This window comes from Chiloscyllium plagiosum, chromosome 19 (genome assembly GCF_004010195.1).
Source record: "Chiloscyllium plagiosum isolate BGI_BamShark_2017 chromosome 19, ASM401019v2, whole genome shotgun sequence".
Classification (NCBI taxonomy): Eukaryota; Metazoa; Chordata; class Chondrichthyes; order Orectolobiformes; family Hemiscylliidae; genus Chiloscyllium; species Chiloscyllium plagiosum.
In genome coordinates, this window is record NC_057728.1 from 31,421,903 (window position 1) to 31,442,961 (window position 21,059).

General features: G+C 40.5%; 1 protein-coding gene across 5 annotated transcripts in view; it reads left to right on the forward strand.

Annotated features, from left to right (window-relative positions):
- si:dkey-97m3.1 (fatty acyl-CoA reductase 1) overlaps window positions 1–21,059 on the forward strand; it is a 194,555-nt gene that overhangs the window by 47,039 nt on the left and 126,457 nt on the right. For 4 of the 5 annotated variants that reach the window (XM_043709497.1, XM_043709498.1, XM_043709499.1 and 1 more), the window contains one exon: window positions 14,786–15,009. The exons of the other annotated variant lie outside the window; for it this stretch is intronic. In XM_043709497.1, the coding sequence (XP_043565432.1) occupies window positions 14,821–15,009 (189 nt within the window). In that variant the 5' untranslated portion in view covers window positions 14,786–14,820. The remainder of the gene's footprint in view (window positions 1–14,785; window positions 15,010–21,059) is intronic. 5 annotated transcript variants of the gene reach the window in all.

Below are 21,059 nucleotides of genomic sequence, written 5' to 3' on the forward strand. Positions count from 1 at the left end.
GAGCTTTGTACAGCTGCAGCATAACCTCCTAGTTCCGGAACTCAATCCCTCTATTAATAAAGGCCAGAACATTGTATGCCTTCTTAACAACCCTGTTAATCTGGCAACTTTCAGGGATCTGTGTACCTGGACACCGAGATCTCTTTGCTCATCTGCACTCCCAAGAATCCTACCATTAGCCCAGTACTTTGCATTCCGATTACTCCGGCCAAAGTGTATCACCTCACACTTGTCCACATTAAACTCCATTTGCCACTTCTCAGCCCAGCTCTGCATCCTATCTATGTCTTTCTGCAACCTACTACATCCTTTGTCACTATCCACAACTCACCGACTTTAGTGTCGTTTGTAAATTTACTAACCCACCCTTCTAAGCCCTCATCCAGGTCATTTATAAAAATGACGAACAGCTGTGGACCCAACACCGACCCTTGCGATACGCTGCTAATAACTGGACACCAAGATGAACATGTTCCATCAACTACAACCCTCTGTTTTCTTTCAGCAAGCCAGTTACTGATCCAAACTGCTATGTCTCCCACAATCCCATTCCTCCGCATTTTGTATAATAGCCTACTGTGGGGAACCTTATCGAACGCCTTGCTAAAATAATGTTGATTATAATCATACTGGAAAAGATCTTTCAGAAGCTATTATCACAAATAAAGAATCAGCAATAAAAACCCCATATTACAAAATATTCTGCCCAATTTGTATCAGGCAATTAGTTTTCGCATTGTACCTTGGATGTCTTAATCAGGTCATTGCTATGTACTGAAACACTGCAATAACTTGGAATTTGATACTATGCGGGAATTATTTTTAACGTTTTGCTGGGATTATATCCTAAATGTCACTGCATTGTTTAGTCTGGCCACATTGGAAAATGCAAAAAGGCTTTCATTTTGTGGGGTTAATGTATGGCTTTTGCATTCTTTATCTTTTACTTTTTATATGTCACACAACAGATTGTGAAACCCCTGAATCCAGGTCCTCCAGTAAAATCTTTCACAAGTTCCCAAACCTATTTTTCCAACTTAATTTGTTGCCGTCTTGTTGTCAATAATTCAATGAAGTGCTTGCACTTTGTATCATAACAAAGTAATACATCGTTGTCTTCCCCAAAGAAAATTAGGTTTCCTGAGTACTTTACACAGTAATTGCACCCTTGGCTTTCAAACACTAATAAAACAAACTAATGAAAATCTTGCACATGAGCTAACACAGGAGAAGAACCTTTAGCATTATCACTAACTTCTGGAAACAGTCGCTGTGCTCACCTTCAATAAAACTAGCAAAATGAATGGCAATATGCTGTAAATTTACTGATTAGTTTACTGACTAATCACAATGTATAAATAAAATGGAGTGCTGATAATATAGTAATATAAACATTGCATATCTCATTGCTGTACCACCTAGATCTGTAACTGCTTGGCTCTTTCTCTAATATTTTAGTTCATTGTATGTATTTTATCCATTCTCTTTTACTTCAGTTTCTTCATATTTGTCATTGCTGCCAATTTAGTTTGTTACAAACCTACATAGGTACAGCTCATTTATTGTGCTGCAAGTGACACTGGTGTCTCATCCAAATCTGCTCTACCTCCTAATCCTTGCATATATTTTGGTGCCACCCATCTGCTTCCTGCTTCTCTCCATTTCTTAGTGATAGGCTGTCTGGAATAAGGTGCTGTACTGCGAGACACCAGCTAAAGGGTATTGATCTCACAATTTCATCTTCAGTAACTTAAGTGGAAATATTTGGTAAATGAGAATACAGGCAAGTATTGTATTACAATCAAATAATTCAGATTAAAGCAGGTGGCAAAGAATTTTTAGAACTAAAGTCCTATTTCTAACTGTTTCTGCTCAGGAAATGCTTGCACTGCTTCCTGATTTAGAATTTCTTCTTTAAAAAGAATGATAAAAATATCTGTCCATCATTATGTAATGGTCCTTTTGGCACATGCTTGAGCAGAACAACATTTGATCTTGCAAACCACATCTTACAGAAGCTAACGGTCAAATCCAATTATACTTCAGAGGTTCTGATATCAAAAGAGTCAATTTATTTTATATTTTGCATATCCATTTGTAAATTGAATTCTTTGCCATTTTAGCTACAAAGGAATTTAGGACATGGTTAACCTTCAAGTCTCATATCAGTCAGTTTGATGCAGCTATTCTAAGGCTGGCAAAATATTTAGAATGAAATGAAAAATCTCTGAAAGTGCCTTTTTTACTACAGTTCTAATTTACGGATAATTTGATCATTTTTGGTAAAACTGATGTTCTATTTAGTATCCTAAGTAGGTAATTCATTCAGAATATTGAATGAGCAATAAATTTGGTTATTCAAATGTCAAAATACACACAACACAGGCAACATTGACCCTGAAATGCTATTTCAATTTCACCTTCATTTTTCTCTGTGAATTCTTTGGTCTGGATTTTTCAAAAAGTAAATTTTGTCAAAATGTCATTTGCCCAAATCTAAATATGATTTTATGCAGAAGAGAAGATTACTTGAGAGTCAACAGTAATTTGTTTGTGCTTACTTTTCCCCTGGGATTTGAGTTTTGAGATTATGGTGGTCAGGTCATGTAATGATTATGATGATGTACCAGTAGTCCACTGGTTATAGGTTAATCCTAGCATGGCACATTGAGAAATTGACTTCAATAATTTTGTTACCAGGAAAAAAATCAAACCATGAAAATTGCCAGGTTGTCATAAATAACCATATTTTACATCAGTGTTTTTCAGAGAGGAGAGTTTATGGGCTCTACCAGGTTTGGCTGATGTGTACATCTGTTTCCACACGGCATGGTGAATCTCTGAGTAGTCTTATTCATCTTCTTTAACCAGGATTTTCACCCCATATGGTTAGTCACAGATATTTTGAGTTGAAGAAGAGTCATATTGGACTTAAAAAGTTAACTCTTGTTTCTCTCTCCATAGATGGTGCAGATCGTCTGAGTTTTTCAAGCACTTAATGTTTTAATTTCAGATCTCCAGCATCTGCAGTATTTTGCTTTTATTTACCCATAGAAAGGAGCAGCAAACTCAGAACTCAAGGAAATGTAAGGTCGGTAAAGTAAACATAAGATCATTAAGGAAAAGAGAAATGAGAGACTTACATATGTAAAACATTTTTCATGACCACTGAATTTCTCTGGCAAATGAAATACTTCTGAAGTACAGTCAGTATTGTAATGTAGAAGGTAAAACAAACCATAAGTGCACAGCAAGCATCCACATACATCAATGTGATAATGTCCATATGTTCACATTTTTGATTGCAGGATTAATATTGGCCAGGACACCCATGATAGCTCCCTTCCTCTTTGTTGAAATAGTGCCAAGGATCTTTTCCATCCACTTGACCAGGCACATGGGACCTCTGTTTAAAATTTAATGTGTAAGATGTTACTTAAATAATACATTTCCGCAATACTGTAAAATGAAGCCTTACGTTTTGTGCACAAGCTCTGAATTTAGTCATTTAGATTGAACTCCTTTCAAATTGTACTCCATGTCTCAAGCTGTGCTGTGCTTTACCATCCAGCATGCAAATGCTCAGTCAGTGTCCAAGAAATGAGTCACTGATGTTAATTTACACCTCTTTGATCTTCAAGGACAACATTCTGAGAAACACTACTTGTCAATATATTTCCTCTTATTTTTTCATAGTCACTGCTAATCTAATAATGGTTTAGATGGTTGCAGCTGATGCACTCCATATAATTAGTTATTTAATTTCATTAAATTGCAGATTATTTTCTTCATCTGTTTATGCTCCTCAGATGTTTATGATAATGGAATCATATTAATGAGGTACAGTTCATAACTAGACCCATGATAATTTTTTTTATTTTTGCATGAAATAAATAATTGATTAAAGTCAAAATGTTTCCTCCTTTATTCCCTATTTATAAAATCATTATAAACATTCTCCATTTTCCACTATCTTCTGAAGAAAATTAACCACGTGTAAATAAATCTTAAAAACCTATCTCTCTTTAAAACATTGACTTACAAATAACCTGAGAACAGAAAGACAACAAACATGGTTGTTTGTACTTACAAATTATACAGCATGGTCTTTGATGTTAATCCTATTTCTTGTATTTTCCATCACAGAATTCCATTATATAGTGTCTACTGGCCATTCTGTAACACATTACTTCCATGTTATCAATATCATTCATATGTTCTCTACAAATTGAAATTAATTAGTCCCACTGTATTAGCACAATTCCTTCGTGTCCATTTTGTTGCAGTAGCTTCTATAATGAGCGATATTCATAGTTAGGAGTCTCGCACTTGCCTTATTCTTTCAGATATTTTATAAGCATTTTTTCATTCGTTCGTCCGTCCGTCCATCCATGAATGTGGTGAACTCCTTTCTGCACTTGCTGCAGTCCGTTTGGTGTAAGAATACCCATAAAGTTGTTAGGGATGGAGTTCCAGGATTTTGCACCCAGTGACAGTGAAGGAAGGCTAATATATTCTGAGTAAGGATAGTGTCTGGCTTGAAAAAGGCCTGGCAAAAGGTATGTTCCCATGCATCTGCTTCCCTCTTCATTCTAGATGGTAGTGATTGTAGTTTTGGGAGATGTTGTCCAAGAAGCATTGTTGAATTTCTGCACTACATCTTGTTGATAGTACAGAATGCTGCTACCATGTGCTGGTGATGGACGACGTAAGTGTTTATGAATGCACTGTCAATCAGGCAGGCTGCTTTGTTCTGGATGGTGTCAAGCTTCGTGAGTGTTGTTGGAGTTGCATTCATTCAGGCAAGTAGAGAGTATTCCATTATGCTTCTGACTTGGGGGTCATGTGTGTAATGGACATGTTTTAGGCAGTCAGAAGGTGAGTTACCCATTACAGCATTCCTAGCCTCTTATCTCTTCTTGTAGCTGCAGTATTTACATGGATAGTCCAATTCAGTTTCTGGTCAATGGTAATCCCCTGGATGTTGATAATGGGAGATTCAGAGATAGTAACACCTTTGAATGTCAAGAGGTGGTGGGTGGATTGTCTCATAGCAGATGGGCATTGTCTGACATTTCTATGGCATGAATGTTACTTGCTCAAGCCTGGAATATTCAGCTTAAGCCTGGAAGTTGTCCAAGTCTTACCACATTTGGACATGGACTGCAGTAATTGAAGAATGGTGCTGAAAATTGTTTAGCTAACATATTCAGCTAATATCCCTCCTCTAACCAGTCTTCAATGAGGCAGATAAAGATGTTTGGGCCAAGGACACTACTCTGTGGAACTCCTGCAGAGATGTTATGGAAATGTGATAATTGACTTCCAAAAACCAGAATCATCTCCCTTGTGCCAGGTATACCTCTAACCATAGGGAGTTTCTACCTGATTACCATTAACTCTAACTTTGCTCAGATTCCTTGATGCCACACTTGATCAACTACTGCCTTGATGTCAAGCGCTGTCACTGTCACCACATGTCCAGAACCAAGCTCTTTTGTCCATCTTTGAACCAAGGCAGTAATGAGGTCGGGAGCTGATTTGCCCTGCCAGAACCCAAACTGAGTGTCAGTAGGAAGAGTATTACTAACTGAAAATGTGTTGCTGGAAAAGCGCAGCAGGTCAGGCAGCATCCAAGGAGCAGGAGAATCGACGTTTCGGGCATGAGCTCTTTTTCAGGAATTCCTGAAGAATTGATTCCTGAAGAAGGGCTCATGCCCGAAACGTCGATTCACCTTCTCCTTGGATGCCGCCTGACCTGCTGCGCTTTTCCAGCAACACATTTTCAGCTCTGATCTCCAGCATCTGCAGTCCTCACTTTCTCCTAGAGTATTACTAAGTAAATGCTGTGCGATTGTACTTTTGATTACCCCTTCTGTCACTTTCCTGATGATCAAAGTAGACTGATGGACATAAAATCAACTGAACATGGCTTTTATTTTCTTTTTTTTATAACTCAATCCTTACATTCATAAACTTTTGGTGGCATTATTAATGATAAGCAGGCAATGTTCTGGGGACCTGGGTTCGAATCCTACCTGGCAGATGGTAGAATTTATATTCAATAATAATCTGGAAATAAGTGTTTCATGATAACTGTGGAACCATTGCTTATTGTTGGAAAATACCCATCTGGTTCACTAATGTTCTTTAGGGAATGAAATGTGCTATCCTTATCTGCTTTCGCCTACATGTGACTCCAGACACACCCAGACTCCAGCCTTCTGGGCAATTAAGGATGGGCAATTAAATGCTGGTCGAGTCAGTGATGCCTACATCCATGAATTAATAAAAATGAACCCAAAGAGTGCAATGAAAAACGTATTCCAGGATGTGACATGCATGGAAATTGTGTGCAGGCAGCTGTGATAAATGATAACTATCTCTATTTGTGACCATGGCTGCATAATTTACCATTGATTGTGATTCATAATGCTAATAATATTTTTTAATGTAGAAATGCCTAAATACCTTAACAAAGAAATTTTATCAAAATATATATCTTGCTGGAAAGAACCTGGATCAAGGTGGTCGATATCTGGAGATACCATATAGTTGCTGGATCATACAAATTATACTGTTGGCTCTCTTACAGTTTCAAGTGTGAAAAATCAAAAACAGCATCAGAATTACTTACAATTACAGAATTTGTCATCTCCATTGTTAATAAAAAAAGTTGCAAATAGAAAGGAAACTGAAGTAATGTTGTATCTTTGTAATGCTGCAAACCTTACTGAAATTGCTGCATTAACAAAAACACTAGTGACCTTCTGCAGATTCCTTTGGGTGAACTTTTTTTATTAACACAAAAACAGTGAAAACATGCTATGGTTTTATCATGCTGGAAGGAATGAATCAACAAAAGAAAGAAATCAGAGACATTAATGAAAAAATTAGCATTTGTTGGATGTGTAAACAATATGAAATCAGTGATTCACTGAAGATCAGGTAGGCCCAGCAGTTAGTGTTGCTGTCCAGCAGCCTCAACTGAAAAGTAGAGAAGTGTGGATGTGGAAAAAGGTTTGGACCAGGGTTGGCTATCAACACCTACTCTGCTGTAAGTTAATATATGAAGGCCAAATATTGGTAGCTGTATGTGTATGTGGGGTGAGGATGAAATGTGGTTGATAGCTTCATGTGGCACTGTGAACTGTAACCCAGGAGTTAATCACAACTTCTGGTGGAAGAACGGGAGCAGAACTTGGTTAGAGCTGCGGTGATTGTAAGGAGGTCAGCCAAGAGGACTGCATAAAATATGAGTTCCCTAATTGGGGCTGACAGATAAGAACAGGAGTGTCAGACATCCTGTTCAGTCTGAGAGCTGGCTCTGAGGGAGCTGGATCAGTGTCAAGGACTCTCCATATGTAAATAAAGGGCGGCTTGATGATGGGATACTGGCCTCTGTGGAGTTATTTCTAAAACAACTATTGTTTTATATATTATGAGCTTTGCATATTTTTAGAAAAAAGTAAATGCTGCAATATAACTTAAAGAAATCAGCACTTTATCCTTGAAAAGTGTTTAATAACAGAATGGAAGCTCTGCAGGGGGCGGCAGGAAATTCTCCCAAGCTATTTTCATGCTCCTCCTAGCAACTGGGTATGTGTTTGACTTATAATGGTGGTGTGGGTCATCTTGCTTTTTGAGTCATCTCAGAGAAAATGAGAACCAAAAAAGTGACATTGTAATTTTTATTAAATAAAAGCAGCTCAGCAATGTTGTTGAATGGCATTAATGGGATGCTGCAGTGACTTCCTGTGTGTCACAAAAATTTAACTTTACTTTTGTAAGTGGAGTGTGGTTAGCTGTTTTACATTTTAAATTCTTGTGATTATTTCATCTGCATCATGTTTGTTCAGCAAGTTGAGCTGCTTCAGTTGTGGGAATAAACAGCACGACTTTTCTTACTGTCCAGGACAAATCACGCGGTTTCCATAGCCACGGTATTTGCATACAAATTTGTGTGTATGGGGACTGCTCAGTAATGCCAAGCACGCCAGCCTAAAATGTAAACCTGCTATGAATTATTGTAATCAAGCTGTGTTGTAATTCAGGACTGACGTCTGATTCTAAGTTTCAGCATGTTGGGTTCTGTAAATGCTGCATGGGCAGTCCTTGCTGAGCTGATCTTCAGCAAAGCGTATTCTCTGCAGATTCTGCCATTTGTTTGCATGTTGTGCACTTGAGCATTTAAAATAGGATGTCAGAGGTGGGAATAAATCTGCTAATATATGTGCCAAAACACTATCAGATTCTGAAGATGATAATTTAACTGATTCACTGTTGGTTCTGATTGCACAATGTTTCTTGAAATATTGATCAGTGGCTGCTATTCAGTTTGCTTTTGTCTCTAATTTCAATTTACTCGGTTCTGTTGAGATTTTCATGGAATTGCTACATTGTGTTATAGAAACACAATGAAAATAGTTGGCATGTAAACAGATACTGCAGCAAGTGGTACTTGGAGTATACTACATTCACACCTTGCTGTTACTACTGGTGAGGTTAAAATAATAACAAAAGCTGGTAGATTTACAAAATAATATGCCATTATTAGAATGTTAAGAGCATAAACCTTGTCATCCTTCCCATTTTAGTTACTATTCAATTCAACAAATAACAACTTCGTGACCATGACTCCCATACCTTCTTTGTTCACATTTACCAGGAGAAATGCACTAATGTTATTGTGTTGTTCACCAGTTTGAAAATATAAACCTCCCAAAGCCACACATTTTGTAAGTCTGCAAAAAATCCAAGTGTTAATGAACTAATGTAAAAGTCTAAGTATATATAATTCTGATCTATTACACGCTGGAATTGTACAGCCCTTATGTTGAGAAACACACACGTGTGGGTGCCACTTTCAGGCACCAGAAGCTGCTGAATTGTTGCTGTAGTTACATCCCAGAATCTCAAAGGCTGATCACCAAAGAACAAGCATTCTGCTGCAAAAGATTTCAACCTGAACCTCTCTTAAAGGGCTATCTTGAGATGAGATAATTGTGAAGAACTTTGCAATTTAAAAGTTTCTGAAAATACTCTGAAGTGAAGGTGTTGTAGTGCATTCCTAAATTTAGCAGGGTGTGTTACTTTGTCCGCAGAGTGGAGAGGATCAGGTAACCTGGCCACACAACAGTGTTGAGGGCTGCGTTTGCAGTGCCACTGCACTTGCAGGATGATGGGGAGATGGATCAGAAGTTGGAGGGGAAGCAAGCTCTGAGTGTTACCCTCTATCAAATTGCAGTGTCAGAAGATTGTTGGCAGGCCAGCCAATGGACCTTGGATTACATTGCCCAACAATATTGTACTTTACACCACCCCATGTACTGGCTCCTCTGCAGCAGGACCTCCCGTGAGCTGGAACAGGAATCATTCTTTTCCTTTGGTAGGACTGCAGCACATCACAACTCTGTACCACCCTGTCCGGGATGTGAAATTGCTGGTCACCATAAGTGCCCAATCAAATGACATAGTGTTATCCTTGAGATTGAGCAGGTGGCACTTCTAGGATGTCTGAAATCAGAAAATCGCAAAAGGAAGGTTAGAAGAGGGAAGGGTATTGGGTGGAGAGTGTGATCTTAGTAACTTGACCATCATGTCATATGACAAAATGAGAGTGAGCATGGAGTTGAGAACAAGCATGAGACAGTCACTTGCTGTTATCTTCATCATTCTCATCTTCCATTGCTGGCTTGGGCTCTGTTGCAGCTGAACTGTTAAACTGAGAGCCATGCCTGTACAGCTTTGTCCCCAGACAGATTTCCTCTGCTCACCTGTATGTGTTCCAGCTTGCCCTGCAACAGAAATGAAGAAAAAAAAGTGTGATTATGCTTGAATAATCTGCTTGTCACAGCTGAACGATTGGAAGTCTGTGGAGGCAGTGAGAATGGAGGTAGTTGGATAGTAGACCTGAGTCTAGGGAGTCAAGTCGCCTGCTGGGCGAGTAATGGGCTATGGTTCATTGAACAATGTTAGTGGCTGGTAGAATGATACGTAGGGGCTGTCTTGAAGATGTGTTCACTGTCTTGGTACCCATCTATTCCATTGGATCTCCTGTGGTATGCTGCTACATCTTTGAGTCTAGATGATGGGAATTGATCTCCCTGAACGCGTAATGTCAAGCCCCTTTGAGGGTGTTCCTTCAGGGCCTCCTAGACCCAGTGGAACACTGTCATCTCTCTTTCTGTCTTCCTATATCAATCAGGGCTGCTGTGCAGTATCTATGGCTGTGCACCAAAGTATTTTTGTTCAGGTGCTCTCTGCGAAAGCTTCCTGAGGGAGATTTTTGAAGGCAACTTTTCTTTTCCACTAAGTCCTTTGTTGGAAGAAAGTTGGCTGTTACCTTCTGTATTGTGTTTTTAAAGGTTTTCTTGTTTAGACGATTAAGATAGCACAAATACCAACACTTTTAACTCTTAACTTACCAACATTACTAACTCTTTTAACTTTGAATCTATGTTAATTTATAGTAACTGGAACTCCCAAACTCTGTTTCCAAGATGAGATCTCACTCAGTTCGTACACCCACTGTTTTGCTTACCTCCATCTCTAGCTAACACTTGGGGCTCTGCTGCCTGTTCACTGCCTGGCTCTGGATTAGCCAAAGTGACACTTCCAGCTCATCCAATCACACACTCTTCCCATCTGATCTTGCCATTTCTCCAGTACCTGATTCTTTCTCGTGAGGAGCTGCAGGAGCGGGAATCTGGGGAATCCCTGATTGGATGAGCTTGAGAAACATGCATGGGAGAAACAGAACATCTGATTGAAGCTGCAGTTGTCAGGGATTCTATCTCTCCATCCAAATGGGCCAGTCTTTCTTTGGTTGATTTTTCACAAGCGATTTAGGGCTTTTGGAATGAATTCATTTACTGGTGAATGTAGTTTGAGGGCTGACCTGGACTCCTTTGTCAGCCCTGATGTTCCATCTTTCCAGTTCATAAACACAGCAGTGACCTTCTGTGAATCATGTAGCTGTCCTTCTAAGAGGAACAGACTGCCTTTAAGAACAGAATTTAGTGCTGATTGGACAAGAGCAAGAGCCATTCGAATTAGAATTAGAATTCCTACAGTCTGGAAACAGGTCCTTTGGCCTAAGTCCACACCAAACCTCCGAAGAGTAACCCATCCAGACCCATTCTCCTACTACTCAGCATTTATCCCTGACTAATACACCTAGCCTACACATCCCTGAACACTATGGGCAACTTAGCAAGGCCAATTCACCTAACGTGCACATCTTTGGAAATCAGAGCACCCAGAGGAAACCCACGCAGACACGGGGAGAAAATGCAAACTCCACACAGTCGCCCGAGAATTTCGGGTCCTTGGTGCTATGAGGCAGCAGTACTAACCATTGAGCCAATGTGCTGCCCCAAAGTATTCAGCCCAACAGGACTATCAGATAAGTGAGATGATAGCACCAAGCATATGTGCTTCTACCCCCACCTGATGTAGCCCAGCAGCTGTTGTGACTCCCTTACCCAAATAATAGTTTGAGGGATTTTTTTCTGAACCAAAATGCTCAGTACATTCCTGACAACAATTATTGATAAACATCATTCGTGTGAAACAGAATGCTGTCAATGGCAAACTGTACAAAATAAATTGCCCATTCTATTCGGCCCACTGTTCACTATAGAGTCATCTCAACTCCTGGTCCATTGTACTGTGGGAAAAATATAGATCGCTCACTAATTATTTTTCAAATCTGCTTAGAATTGCTGAGTTGTCCTGAGTGAATGTTCCCTCTCAACCGTCAGTACCTGTGTGCAGTAGCAGTTATGATTAGGCACCTGGAAGCTTCTGTGGGTACGCAGGCTTCTGGGATGGACCTCAAAACATCAGAGAGTGTACGTTAGAAATCAATGTATCATATATACTCAAGTGATAGCCGATCTCCTGTAAAAGTTGAGCCCTATGTTTGGCTAAAAACATCTGGAATTTTCCATATATCTCATGTAAAAGTCATCCTTAGTTCTTCCCAGTTAACAGGTCAACATTTCTAAGTCAAGGTATCATCCTGTATATAAGTGTTACAATGAGGAAATGCATGTTTATTTTCCTGCTATTATGTGATTTGTTGAACAATTCACACCAGTTTGTTGCAAAGATTTAGGATGCATCAGGTTAGAGTCAGGTGACAACCAACCATGTGGAATACAGTCACATACCTAGTTGAGGTTTTGAAATTTCTTCAATATTTTGTGTAAAAATGCCCTCCAAAAAACAAACAAACAATATACAGCAGTGTTTAAACTGAAAGTTATTAAAGTTGCAGAGAAGACAAATAACTGTGTAACAGCAAGATTTTGTGTTTCTGAGAAACTTGAGAGACTGGAAAAGATATCAAACCAACTTCAGACAATGCTGAAAGGAAAATGTGCCAACAGAGGTAAACCTAGGTAGTCAGGCAGGAGGCTGGGAGAACACAGCAAGCAAGGCAGCATCAGGAGTGGAGAAGTCGACATTTGTGTGTAACCCTTCTTCAGGACTGGGGTTGGGTGTAGGGGGAGCTGCAGATAAAGGGGGTGGGGATGGGGGAGACAGGTAGAGGCTACGGCCTGGTTGGTCGATGGAAGGCATGAATCCAGTAGGTGACTGAGAGGAACGGAATGGAGGGGGAAGGGCTAGTAAAGGAGTCGGGGGATGGGAAAGGAGATTATTTGAAATTGGAGAGCTCAGTGTTGAGTCCTCTAGACTGTATGCTGCCCAGGCAGAAGGTGAGGTATTGTTCCTCAAGTTTGCAAATTGATTCAATGTGGCAATGGAGGAGGTCAAGGATGATCATATCAGGAAGGGAATGGGAAGGGGAATTAAAATGGGTAGTGACTGGGGGATTGAGTCAGCCCCAGTTAGCCCGGCTGAGATGTTCGGCAAACCGTTCCCTTAGTTTATGTTTGGTCACCCTGATGTAGAGAAGATCACATCAGGAGCACCAGATGACCATTCTCGGCCTCCTGAAGGCTCCTATCATGCATTGGAAAAATGGACGAAACGCCTATCATTCTCGACATGCCGGACAATTGAACCTAAAAGGAGAAAAAACAATATTGGTGAAAACCACTGGCCATGAGATAAGTAGGTTTACTTTAGTTCTTTCTTGTATGGCTGATGGCGCTAAGTTAAAACCAATCTCTGATTTTAAGAGAAAAACTTTGCCAGAGGAGAAATTTCCAAAGGGAATTGTTGTCAAATGCATCCACAAGACTCGATAAATGAAGTTGAATAAAGAAAATGGATAAGATCAATTTGGAATTTACAACCTGGTGGACTACACAAGGAAAAGAGTTTGTTCCCCTGGGAACAGATTAGATCAGATCTAGTGAAGAATGTTGTTGTTAACATCTGATCACGTAACACTGACGTAGCTGCAATTCCCAGCAGACGTCCAAGTGTTTTGCAATCAATAGATGTTGGCATCAATAAGCCATTTAGGGACATGATGGGAATGAAGTGGAATAACTGGATGCATCATGGAGAAAAAACATACACGAAAGGTGGCACTATGTGGGCTCTATCACTGCCACTGATCTGTGAATGGATTGTTAATTCATGGAAGGAAATAAAAGCTGATACTCTTTCTAAATCATTCAAGAAATGTGGAATTTCGAATGCATTGGCTGGTACAAAGGGTGATTATCTATGGGATGACATAGATGAAGAAGAAGAAGTAGATGATGTGCTACCTCTAACTACGGACAGCGAAGATGAAGCGGATTCATGCAATGATATCATTCATCCTGATGATTATGAAGCTTTATTCAGTGCTGAGGATGTTGAACAGGGTGATTTTGCAGGATTTCAATGAACTTTTATATTTGACATGTTTAATTTAAAGTATACCATGTAATTGTGATTTAAAGCTGTTTTATATTTCTTATTCACCTTTTGTATGTATAAATAAAAGCTTACTAACTCATGCTTGGTTCTATCGTCTTTATCCGGTAATTACTGTAATTCGTCATGTTTTTCACTTTATTTGTTTGGAGACCAGTTGGGCTCCTGCTAATGATAAGGTATTTTGGACGGTAGCATGAATTTCAGCCCCTCAAAAGTAGTAGCCATGAAATAGTTGTCCCAATAAATTAAATCTTAAAAAAAGTCTAAAAGTTTGACTTTTAAATGAGTATATATGGTAATTACATTGTAAGAGTAACAGTGATATTAATTAAAAGGTCTTAAACTTCACCAATGTTTTTCTTCTCAGTAAAAAATACAAGATTCATTGTTGTAGACAGGATTCTTCAGTAATGCTGTATAATGCTGATATCTTATGTAACATCTGCAACCCAGCTAATTTCTTGCCTTTTTGCTTACATTGCAAATAGATGAATTATTTTTGTTCATACATGCATATCCAACTGACTTATTGCATAATGTATTCATATAATAAAGCTTTCTCCTGTTATTCTTATTAGTAATCTCTTGGTATTCTCTTAGCCATCTCTTTTTACAGTCTGTTTTAATGCAAAAAAGAAGTAGAAAGTTTGCCAGAACTTGGATATACAACCTCCAGCCCAGTATTTTCAGCCTGTGCATTTACACTGCTTCACTAACCATTCTTAACTGCCTATTGATCGTTGGTCAGTTTTTCAGAAAAATTTCAAACAGCAGAGGAGGAAGGAACTAAGAAAACAAACTTTTTTTTCTGATTGACCTATATGATTTCATGGCAGATGCTTATGAATCATCCTCTCTGCGGGAAGGAAGGAGAACTAAAAGTGTGCAAGTGATATATATGTTAAGTTGTACTCATGTTGTTAATATCTTTTCAATTAAGGAATACTGCGAGAGGGAAAATAAAGGTTGGCCACGATGTCATCGATTGCTGCTTACTATGCAGGAAAAAATGTGCTCATCACAGGAGCCACTGGCTTCATGGGCAAAGTACTTGTGGAGAAACTCCTGCGGTCCTGCCCTGAGGTGAAAGCGATCTACATCTTGGTGAGGCCTAAAGCTGGACAGTCAATGCAGGCAAGAGTCACAGACATGATGAAGTGCAAGGTACGGTAATATAAAAGCAACCTTGGAAAAATGCAGCTGGTCTCTAATGTCTGACAATTCATTCTGTTTCTGAATTGACATACCATTTTACTAGATTGTCAACATTAAATAGGTGAGAATGCTGAATATAACAGAGTTTTTACTTCATTTATTTATGTGATATGGGTATTGATGGCTGAAGCAGCATTTACTGCCTATCTCGAATTTCCCTTGAGAAGGTGGTGGTGAGCTACCTTCTTGAACTTCTGTAGTCCATATGCTGGAGGTTCACTAGCACTGCTGTTAGGAGGTAAGTTCCAGGGTTGTTCCAGGAACACTGAAGAAACAACAATATATTTTCTAGTCAGAATGCTGTGTAGCTTAGAGAGGAACTTTAAGGTAGTGGTGTGCCCATTATTGACAGTAATGCCATTGAATGTCAAGATGTGATAGTTGGTTTGTCTCTTGTTGTAAATGGTCATTACCTCTCACTTTTATGTGCATTGAATGATAGAATCCCTACAGTGTGGAAGCAGGCCATTCAGTCCATCAAGTCCACACTTGCCCTCCAAAGAGCATTCCACCCAGACCCACCCCCCCTACCCTATCCCTATAACCTTGCATTTCCCATGCACATCCCTGGATACTATGCACAATTTAGTATGGCCAATCTACCCTAACCTGCATATTTTTGGACTGTGGGAGAAAACTGGAGCACCTGCAGGAAACCCATGCAGACACGGGGAGAATGTGCAAACTCCTCACAGACAGCTTCCTGAGGCTGGAATCAAATCTGGGTCCCTGGATCTGTGAGGCAGCAGAGTTAACCACTGAGCCACCATGCTGCCCATGCTTGAAGGTTGTTCAAGCTTTGCTGCATTTGGATTGCTGACACATTCCCATTTAAAATTGGAGGGGAGGTTATTGATCAAGTTTCTGAAGATGGTTGAGCCTAGGTTATTACCCTGAAAGACTCCTGTAAGTGATGATCTATGGCCAAGATGATTAACTATCAAGAAAAACAAGGATCTTCCTTTGTGTCAAGTGTGACTCAAATTGTAGAATGTTTTCCCCCGATTATCATTGATTGCAGTATTGACTGTTTTCTTAAAGCCACAAACTTGACTAAATGCTACCTTTATGCCATCCTCACTCCCTCTCTGGAGTGGAGGTCTTTGTCCACGTTTGGACCAAAGCTGTAATGAGGTCAATGAGTGGGCCTGATAGAACTCAAACTGAGCAACACTGAGCAGGTTATTGTTAAGTAAGTGTTGATTGATAACACAGTTGGTGACTTTGCCTGCTATCTCTTTGCTGAAGATTGAGAGCAGAATGATACAGTGATGATTGGCTGGGTTGGATTTACCCTGCTTTTTATGTACAGGGCATACTTGGGCAATTTTCCACTTTGCCAGGTAACCATTTTTGTTTGAATACTGGAATAGATGTCGAGGGTTGCAGCTAATTTTGGAGCACATGTTTTCAGTTCTATTACTGAAATGTTGTCAGAACACACAGTGCCTTCAGACATTTCTTGGTTATCATGTGGAATGAATTGAGTTGGCTGAAGAGTGGCAACTGTGGACCTCAGGAGGAGATTGTGATTGATTATTCACTCAGCACATCAAGCTGAAGGTGGTTGCAAATACTTCAGCCTTCTATTTTACATTCATCTGTGGGGCTGCTCTGTCATTGGAATGGGAATATTTGTATAGCATTCTCCTTCAGTGAGCTGTTTAAATGTCGACCACCATTCTTGACAAGATGTGGCAAGACTGCAGAGTTTAGATCTGATATGTTGGTTGCGTGTTTACTCAGCTCTGTGTACCTCATACTGGTGGTGTGGTTCAGCTTGTGAGTAGCCTTGCTTTGTAGCTTCTCCAGTTTGAGAACTGCAGATCTGAACCATTGACAAGTCCTCAGATACTGAAGCAGTCCATGTTCAAATGCAACAAGACCTGGACAACATCTGGGCTTGGGCTGACAAGTAGCAAGTAATATTTATGCTACACAAACGCTAAGCAATGACCAATAATCCATCTGCTGCCTCTTGACATTTAATGGTATTACCATCACTGAATCTCCCACTGTCAACATCCTTGGGGTTACTATTGACCAGATACTCACTGGGCTCACCACATAAACACAATGGTTACAAGAGCAGGTCAGAGGCTAGAAGTTCATCAGCGTGTAACTCACCTCCTGACTCCCCAAAACCTTTCCACCATCTCGAAGGGGTGTAATGGAATACTCCCTACCTGCCTGGATGGGTGCAACTGCAACAACACTCCAACCCACCCAGCACTTTCAACTTTCACTCTCTTTATCACTGACACCCAGGGGCAGCAGTATGTACCATCTACAAGATGCACTTCAGAAATTCACCAAATTTCATTCCAACCTTTCGAATGCATAACTTGTACCATCTAGAATGGTAAGCAGCAGTTCATGGATCATCGGAACCTGCACATTTCCCATGCATGTCACACATCATCCCAACTTGGAACGACACCAGAGATTCTTCACTGCTACTGCTCAGATGACTTTGGAACTCCATCCTGAGCAGTATGGTGGTGTACACGCACCAAATGATCTACATTAGTTCCAACTTCTCTAGGGCAATTTAGAGATGGACAATAGACGCTGGCTTAGTGACATCCATATCCTACAAATGAATTTTAAAAATCATATAACTTGTTTAGGGTGTAGGTTTGCTCGCTGAGCTGTGGGTTTGATATCCAGACGTTTCGTTTCCTGGCTAGGTAACATCATCAGTGGCGACCTCCAAGTGAAGCGAAGCTGTTGTCTCCTGCTTTCTATTTATACATTTCTCCTGGATGGGGTTCCTGGGGTTTGTGGTGATGTCATTTCCTGTTCGTTTTCTGAAGGGTTGATAGATGGCATCTGGATCTATGTGTTTGTTTATGGCGTTGTGGTTGGAGTGCCAGGCCTCTAGGAATTCTCTGGCATGTCTTTGCTTAGCCTGTCCCAGGATAGATGTGTTGTCCCAGTTGAAATGGTGGTTTTTTTCATCCATGTGTAGGGCTACGAGGGAGAGAGGGTCGTGTCTTTTTGTGGCTAGCTGGTATTCGTGTATCCTGGTGGCTAACTTTCTTCCTGTTTGTCCTACGTAGTGTTTGTGGCAGTCCTTGCATGGAACTTTGTAGATGATGTTGGTTTTGTCCATGGGTTGTACTGGGTCTTTTAAGTTTTATTAGTTTTTGTTTGAGAGTGTTGGTGGGTTTGTGTGCTACTAGGATTCCAAGGCGTCTTAGCATTCTGGCTGTCATTTCTGAAATTTCTTTGATGTATGGTAAGGTGGTTAGGGTTTCTGACTGTGTTTGGTCTGATTGTCGTGGTTTGTTCTTGAGGAATCTGCGCACTGTATTTTTTGAGTATCCGTTCTTCTTGAATACGTTGTATAGGTGGTTCTCCTCTGTTTTCTGAAATTCGTCTGTGCTGCAGTGTGTGGTGGCTCGTTGGAATAGTGTTCTGATACAGTTTTGTTTGTGTGTGTTGGGATGGTTGCTGGTGTAGTTAAGTATTTGGTCAGTGTTTGTCGGTTTTCTGTATACGCAGATTTGTAGTTCTCCGTTTTCCTTTCTTTCGACTGTGACTTCCAGGAATCCGAGTTTGTTGTCGGTTTCTTCCTCCTTGGTGAACTTTATGCCTGTGAAGGTGTTGTTGATGATGTTAAATATGTCTTCTATCTTGGTTCGTTTGTGATGACAAAGGTGTCATCTACATAGCGGACTAACAAACTTAAAAGACCCAGTACAACCCATGGACAAAACCAACATCATCTACAAAATTCCATGCAAGGACTGCCACAAACACTACATAGGACAAACAGGAAGAAAGTTAGCCACCAGGATACACGAACACCAGCTAGCCACAGAAAGACATGACCCTCTCTCCCTCGTAGCCCTGCACACGGATGAAAAAAACCCACTATTTCGACTGGGGCAACACATCTATCCTGGGGCAGGCTAAGCAAAGACATGCCAGAGAATTCCTAGAGGCCTGGCACTCCAACCACAACGCCATAAACAAACACATAGATCTAGATGCCATCTATCAATCCCTCAGAAAACGAACAGGAAATGACATCACCACAAACCCCAGGAACCCCATCCAGGAGAAAGATATAAATAGAAAGCAGGAGACAACAGCTTCGCTTCACTTGGAGGTCGCCACTGATGATGTTACCTAGCCAGGTAATGAAACGTCTGGATATCAAACCTACAGCTCAGTGAGCAAACCTACACCCTAAACCTCAACCTGAGCTACAAACCTTCACAAACCTTACATAACTTGTACGTATCGTTGTTTCTTCTGTTTTTTCAAAAACCATTCCATAACTCATTTCCTCCAACCTTTCCTTCCTCACAGAGGAAATGAAACGTTTCCATTCATTGCATTGCTTGAATTCAGCCATTGTTTAAAATGTTTGTCTTAATATGCAGCTTCCCAAATCCCTATTGTTAATTTTGTAAAAGCTAGCACATCATGGCAAGATGTCTAAAGGAATAGCTGATAAACTATAGTATACTCGAGCAGACGTGAGAGGCACTGTCTTATATATTTCTGATCATCTGCTCATTCATGCTTCTCATTTGCCTGTTATTAAATATTATGCCAAATGAATTGTCTATGTCATCACTAACATTGAGAGAGAAGGAAGGTAATTGGATGAGCTGAAAATGTGTTGCTGGAAAAGCGCAGCAGGTCAGGCAGCATCCAAGAAGCAGTAGAATCGCCGTTTCGGGCATGAGCCCTTCTTCAGGAATGAGGATAGTGTGCCAAGCAGGCTAAGGTAAAAGGTAGGGAGGAGGGACTTGGGGGAGGGGCGTTGGAAATGCGAGATGTGGAAGGAGGTTAAGGTGAGCATGATAAAGTGAGGGTGATAGGCCGGAGTGGGGGTGGGGGCAGAGAGGTCACGAAGAAGATTGCAGGTTAGGAGGGTGGTGCTGAGTTCGAGGGTTGGGACTGAGACAAGGTGGGGGGAGGGAAAATGAGGAAACTGAAGAAATCTGAGTTCATCCCTTGTGGTTGGAGAGTTCCTAGGTGAAAGATGAGGCGCTCTTCCTCCAGCCGTCGTGTTGCTATGGTCTGACGATGGAGGAGTCCAAGGACCTGCATGTCCTTGGTGGAGTGGGAGGGGGAGTTGAAGTGTTGAGCCACAGGGTGGTTGGGTTGGTTGGTCCGGGTGTCCCAGAGATGTTCTCTGAAACATTCCGTTCCGTTCTCCAGCATCTGCAGTCCTCACTTTCTCCTAAATTGGATGAGGCCAGGCTCAGAATGTAAATACCTGACAAATGTAGCAAGATTATGTTGCTGATTATTTTGACTTTCTGCTATTCCACTACCATAACCTGTTTGGAAATACCCTGCGTGCAAGGCTTATTTAGATGGAAATGGGAATCCTGCAAACTACCCACTTTGTTGTAATAAGAACAGAGTAGGCCGTTTGGCTTCTTGAACTTCACCATTCAAGAGGATCATGGCTGATCTAATTGTGGTCTTAAATAGACTCTGTACCCAATTACTGTTCACTCTTTTGTACGTCAAGAGTTAGTCTAACTCAATCTTGAATATCTTCATAGACTTAGCCTTCTCTGCCCTTAATGAACCCTGCGGTAAGAAATGCCTCCTATCTATGCCTTAAAAGGGAGACTCCTTATTGTAGTTCTGTGCCCTTTAGTTTTAGATATCCCATGAGGTGACACTTCAGAAGATGGTGGTGTAGTGGTAATGTCACTGTACCAGTAATCCAGAAGCCCAGGCTAATACAAAACAAGGAACTGTGGTTGCTGAAGATCTGAAATAAAAACAGAAATTGCTGGAGAAACTCAGCAGGTCTGGGTTCTGAAGAGTTTCTCGAAACATTAACACTGCTTTCTTCCCACAGATGCTGCCAGACCTGCTGAGTTTCGTCAGGTTGGTACCCAGACTGGTACCCTGGTACTATGGATTCAAATCTCACCATGACAGTTCATGGAATTTAAATTCTGTTAATTAGTTCAGTTGATTTAATTTTTAAAAACCTGGAATTGAAAGTTGATTTTGAG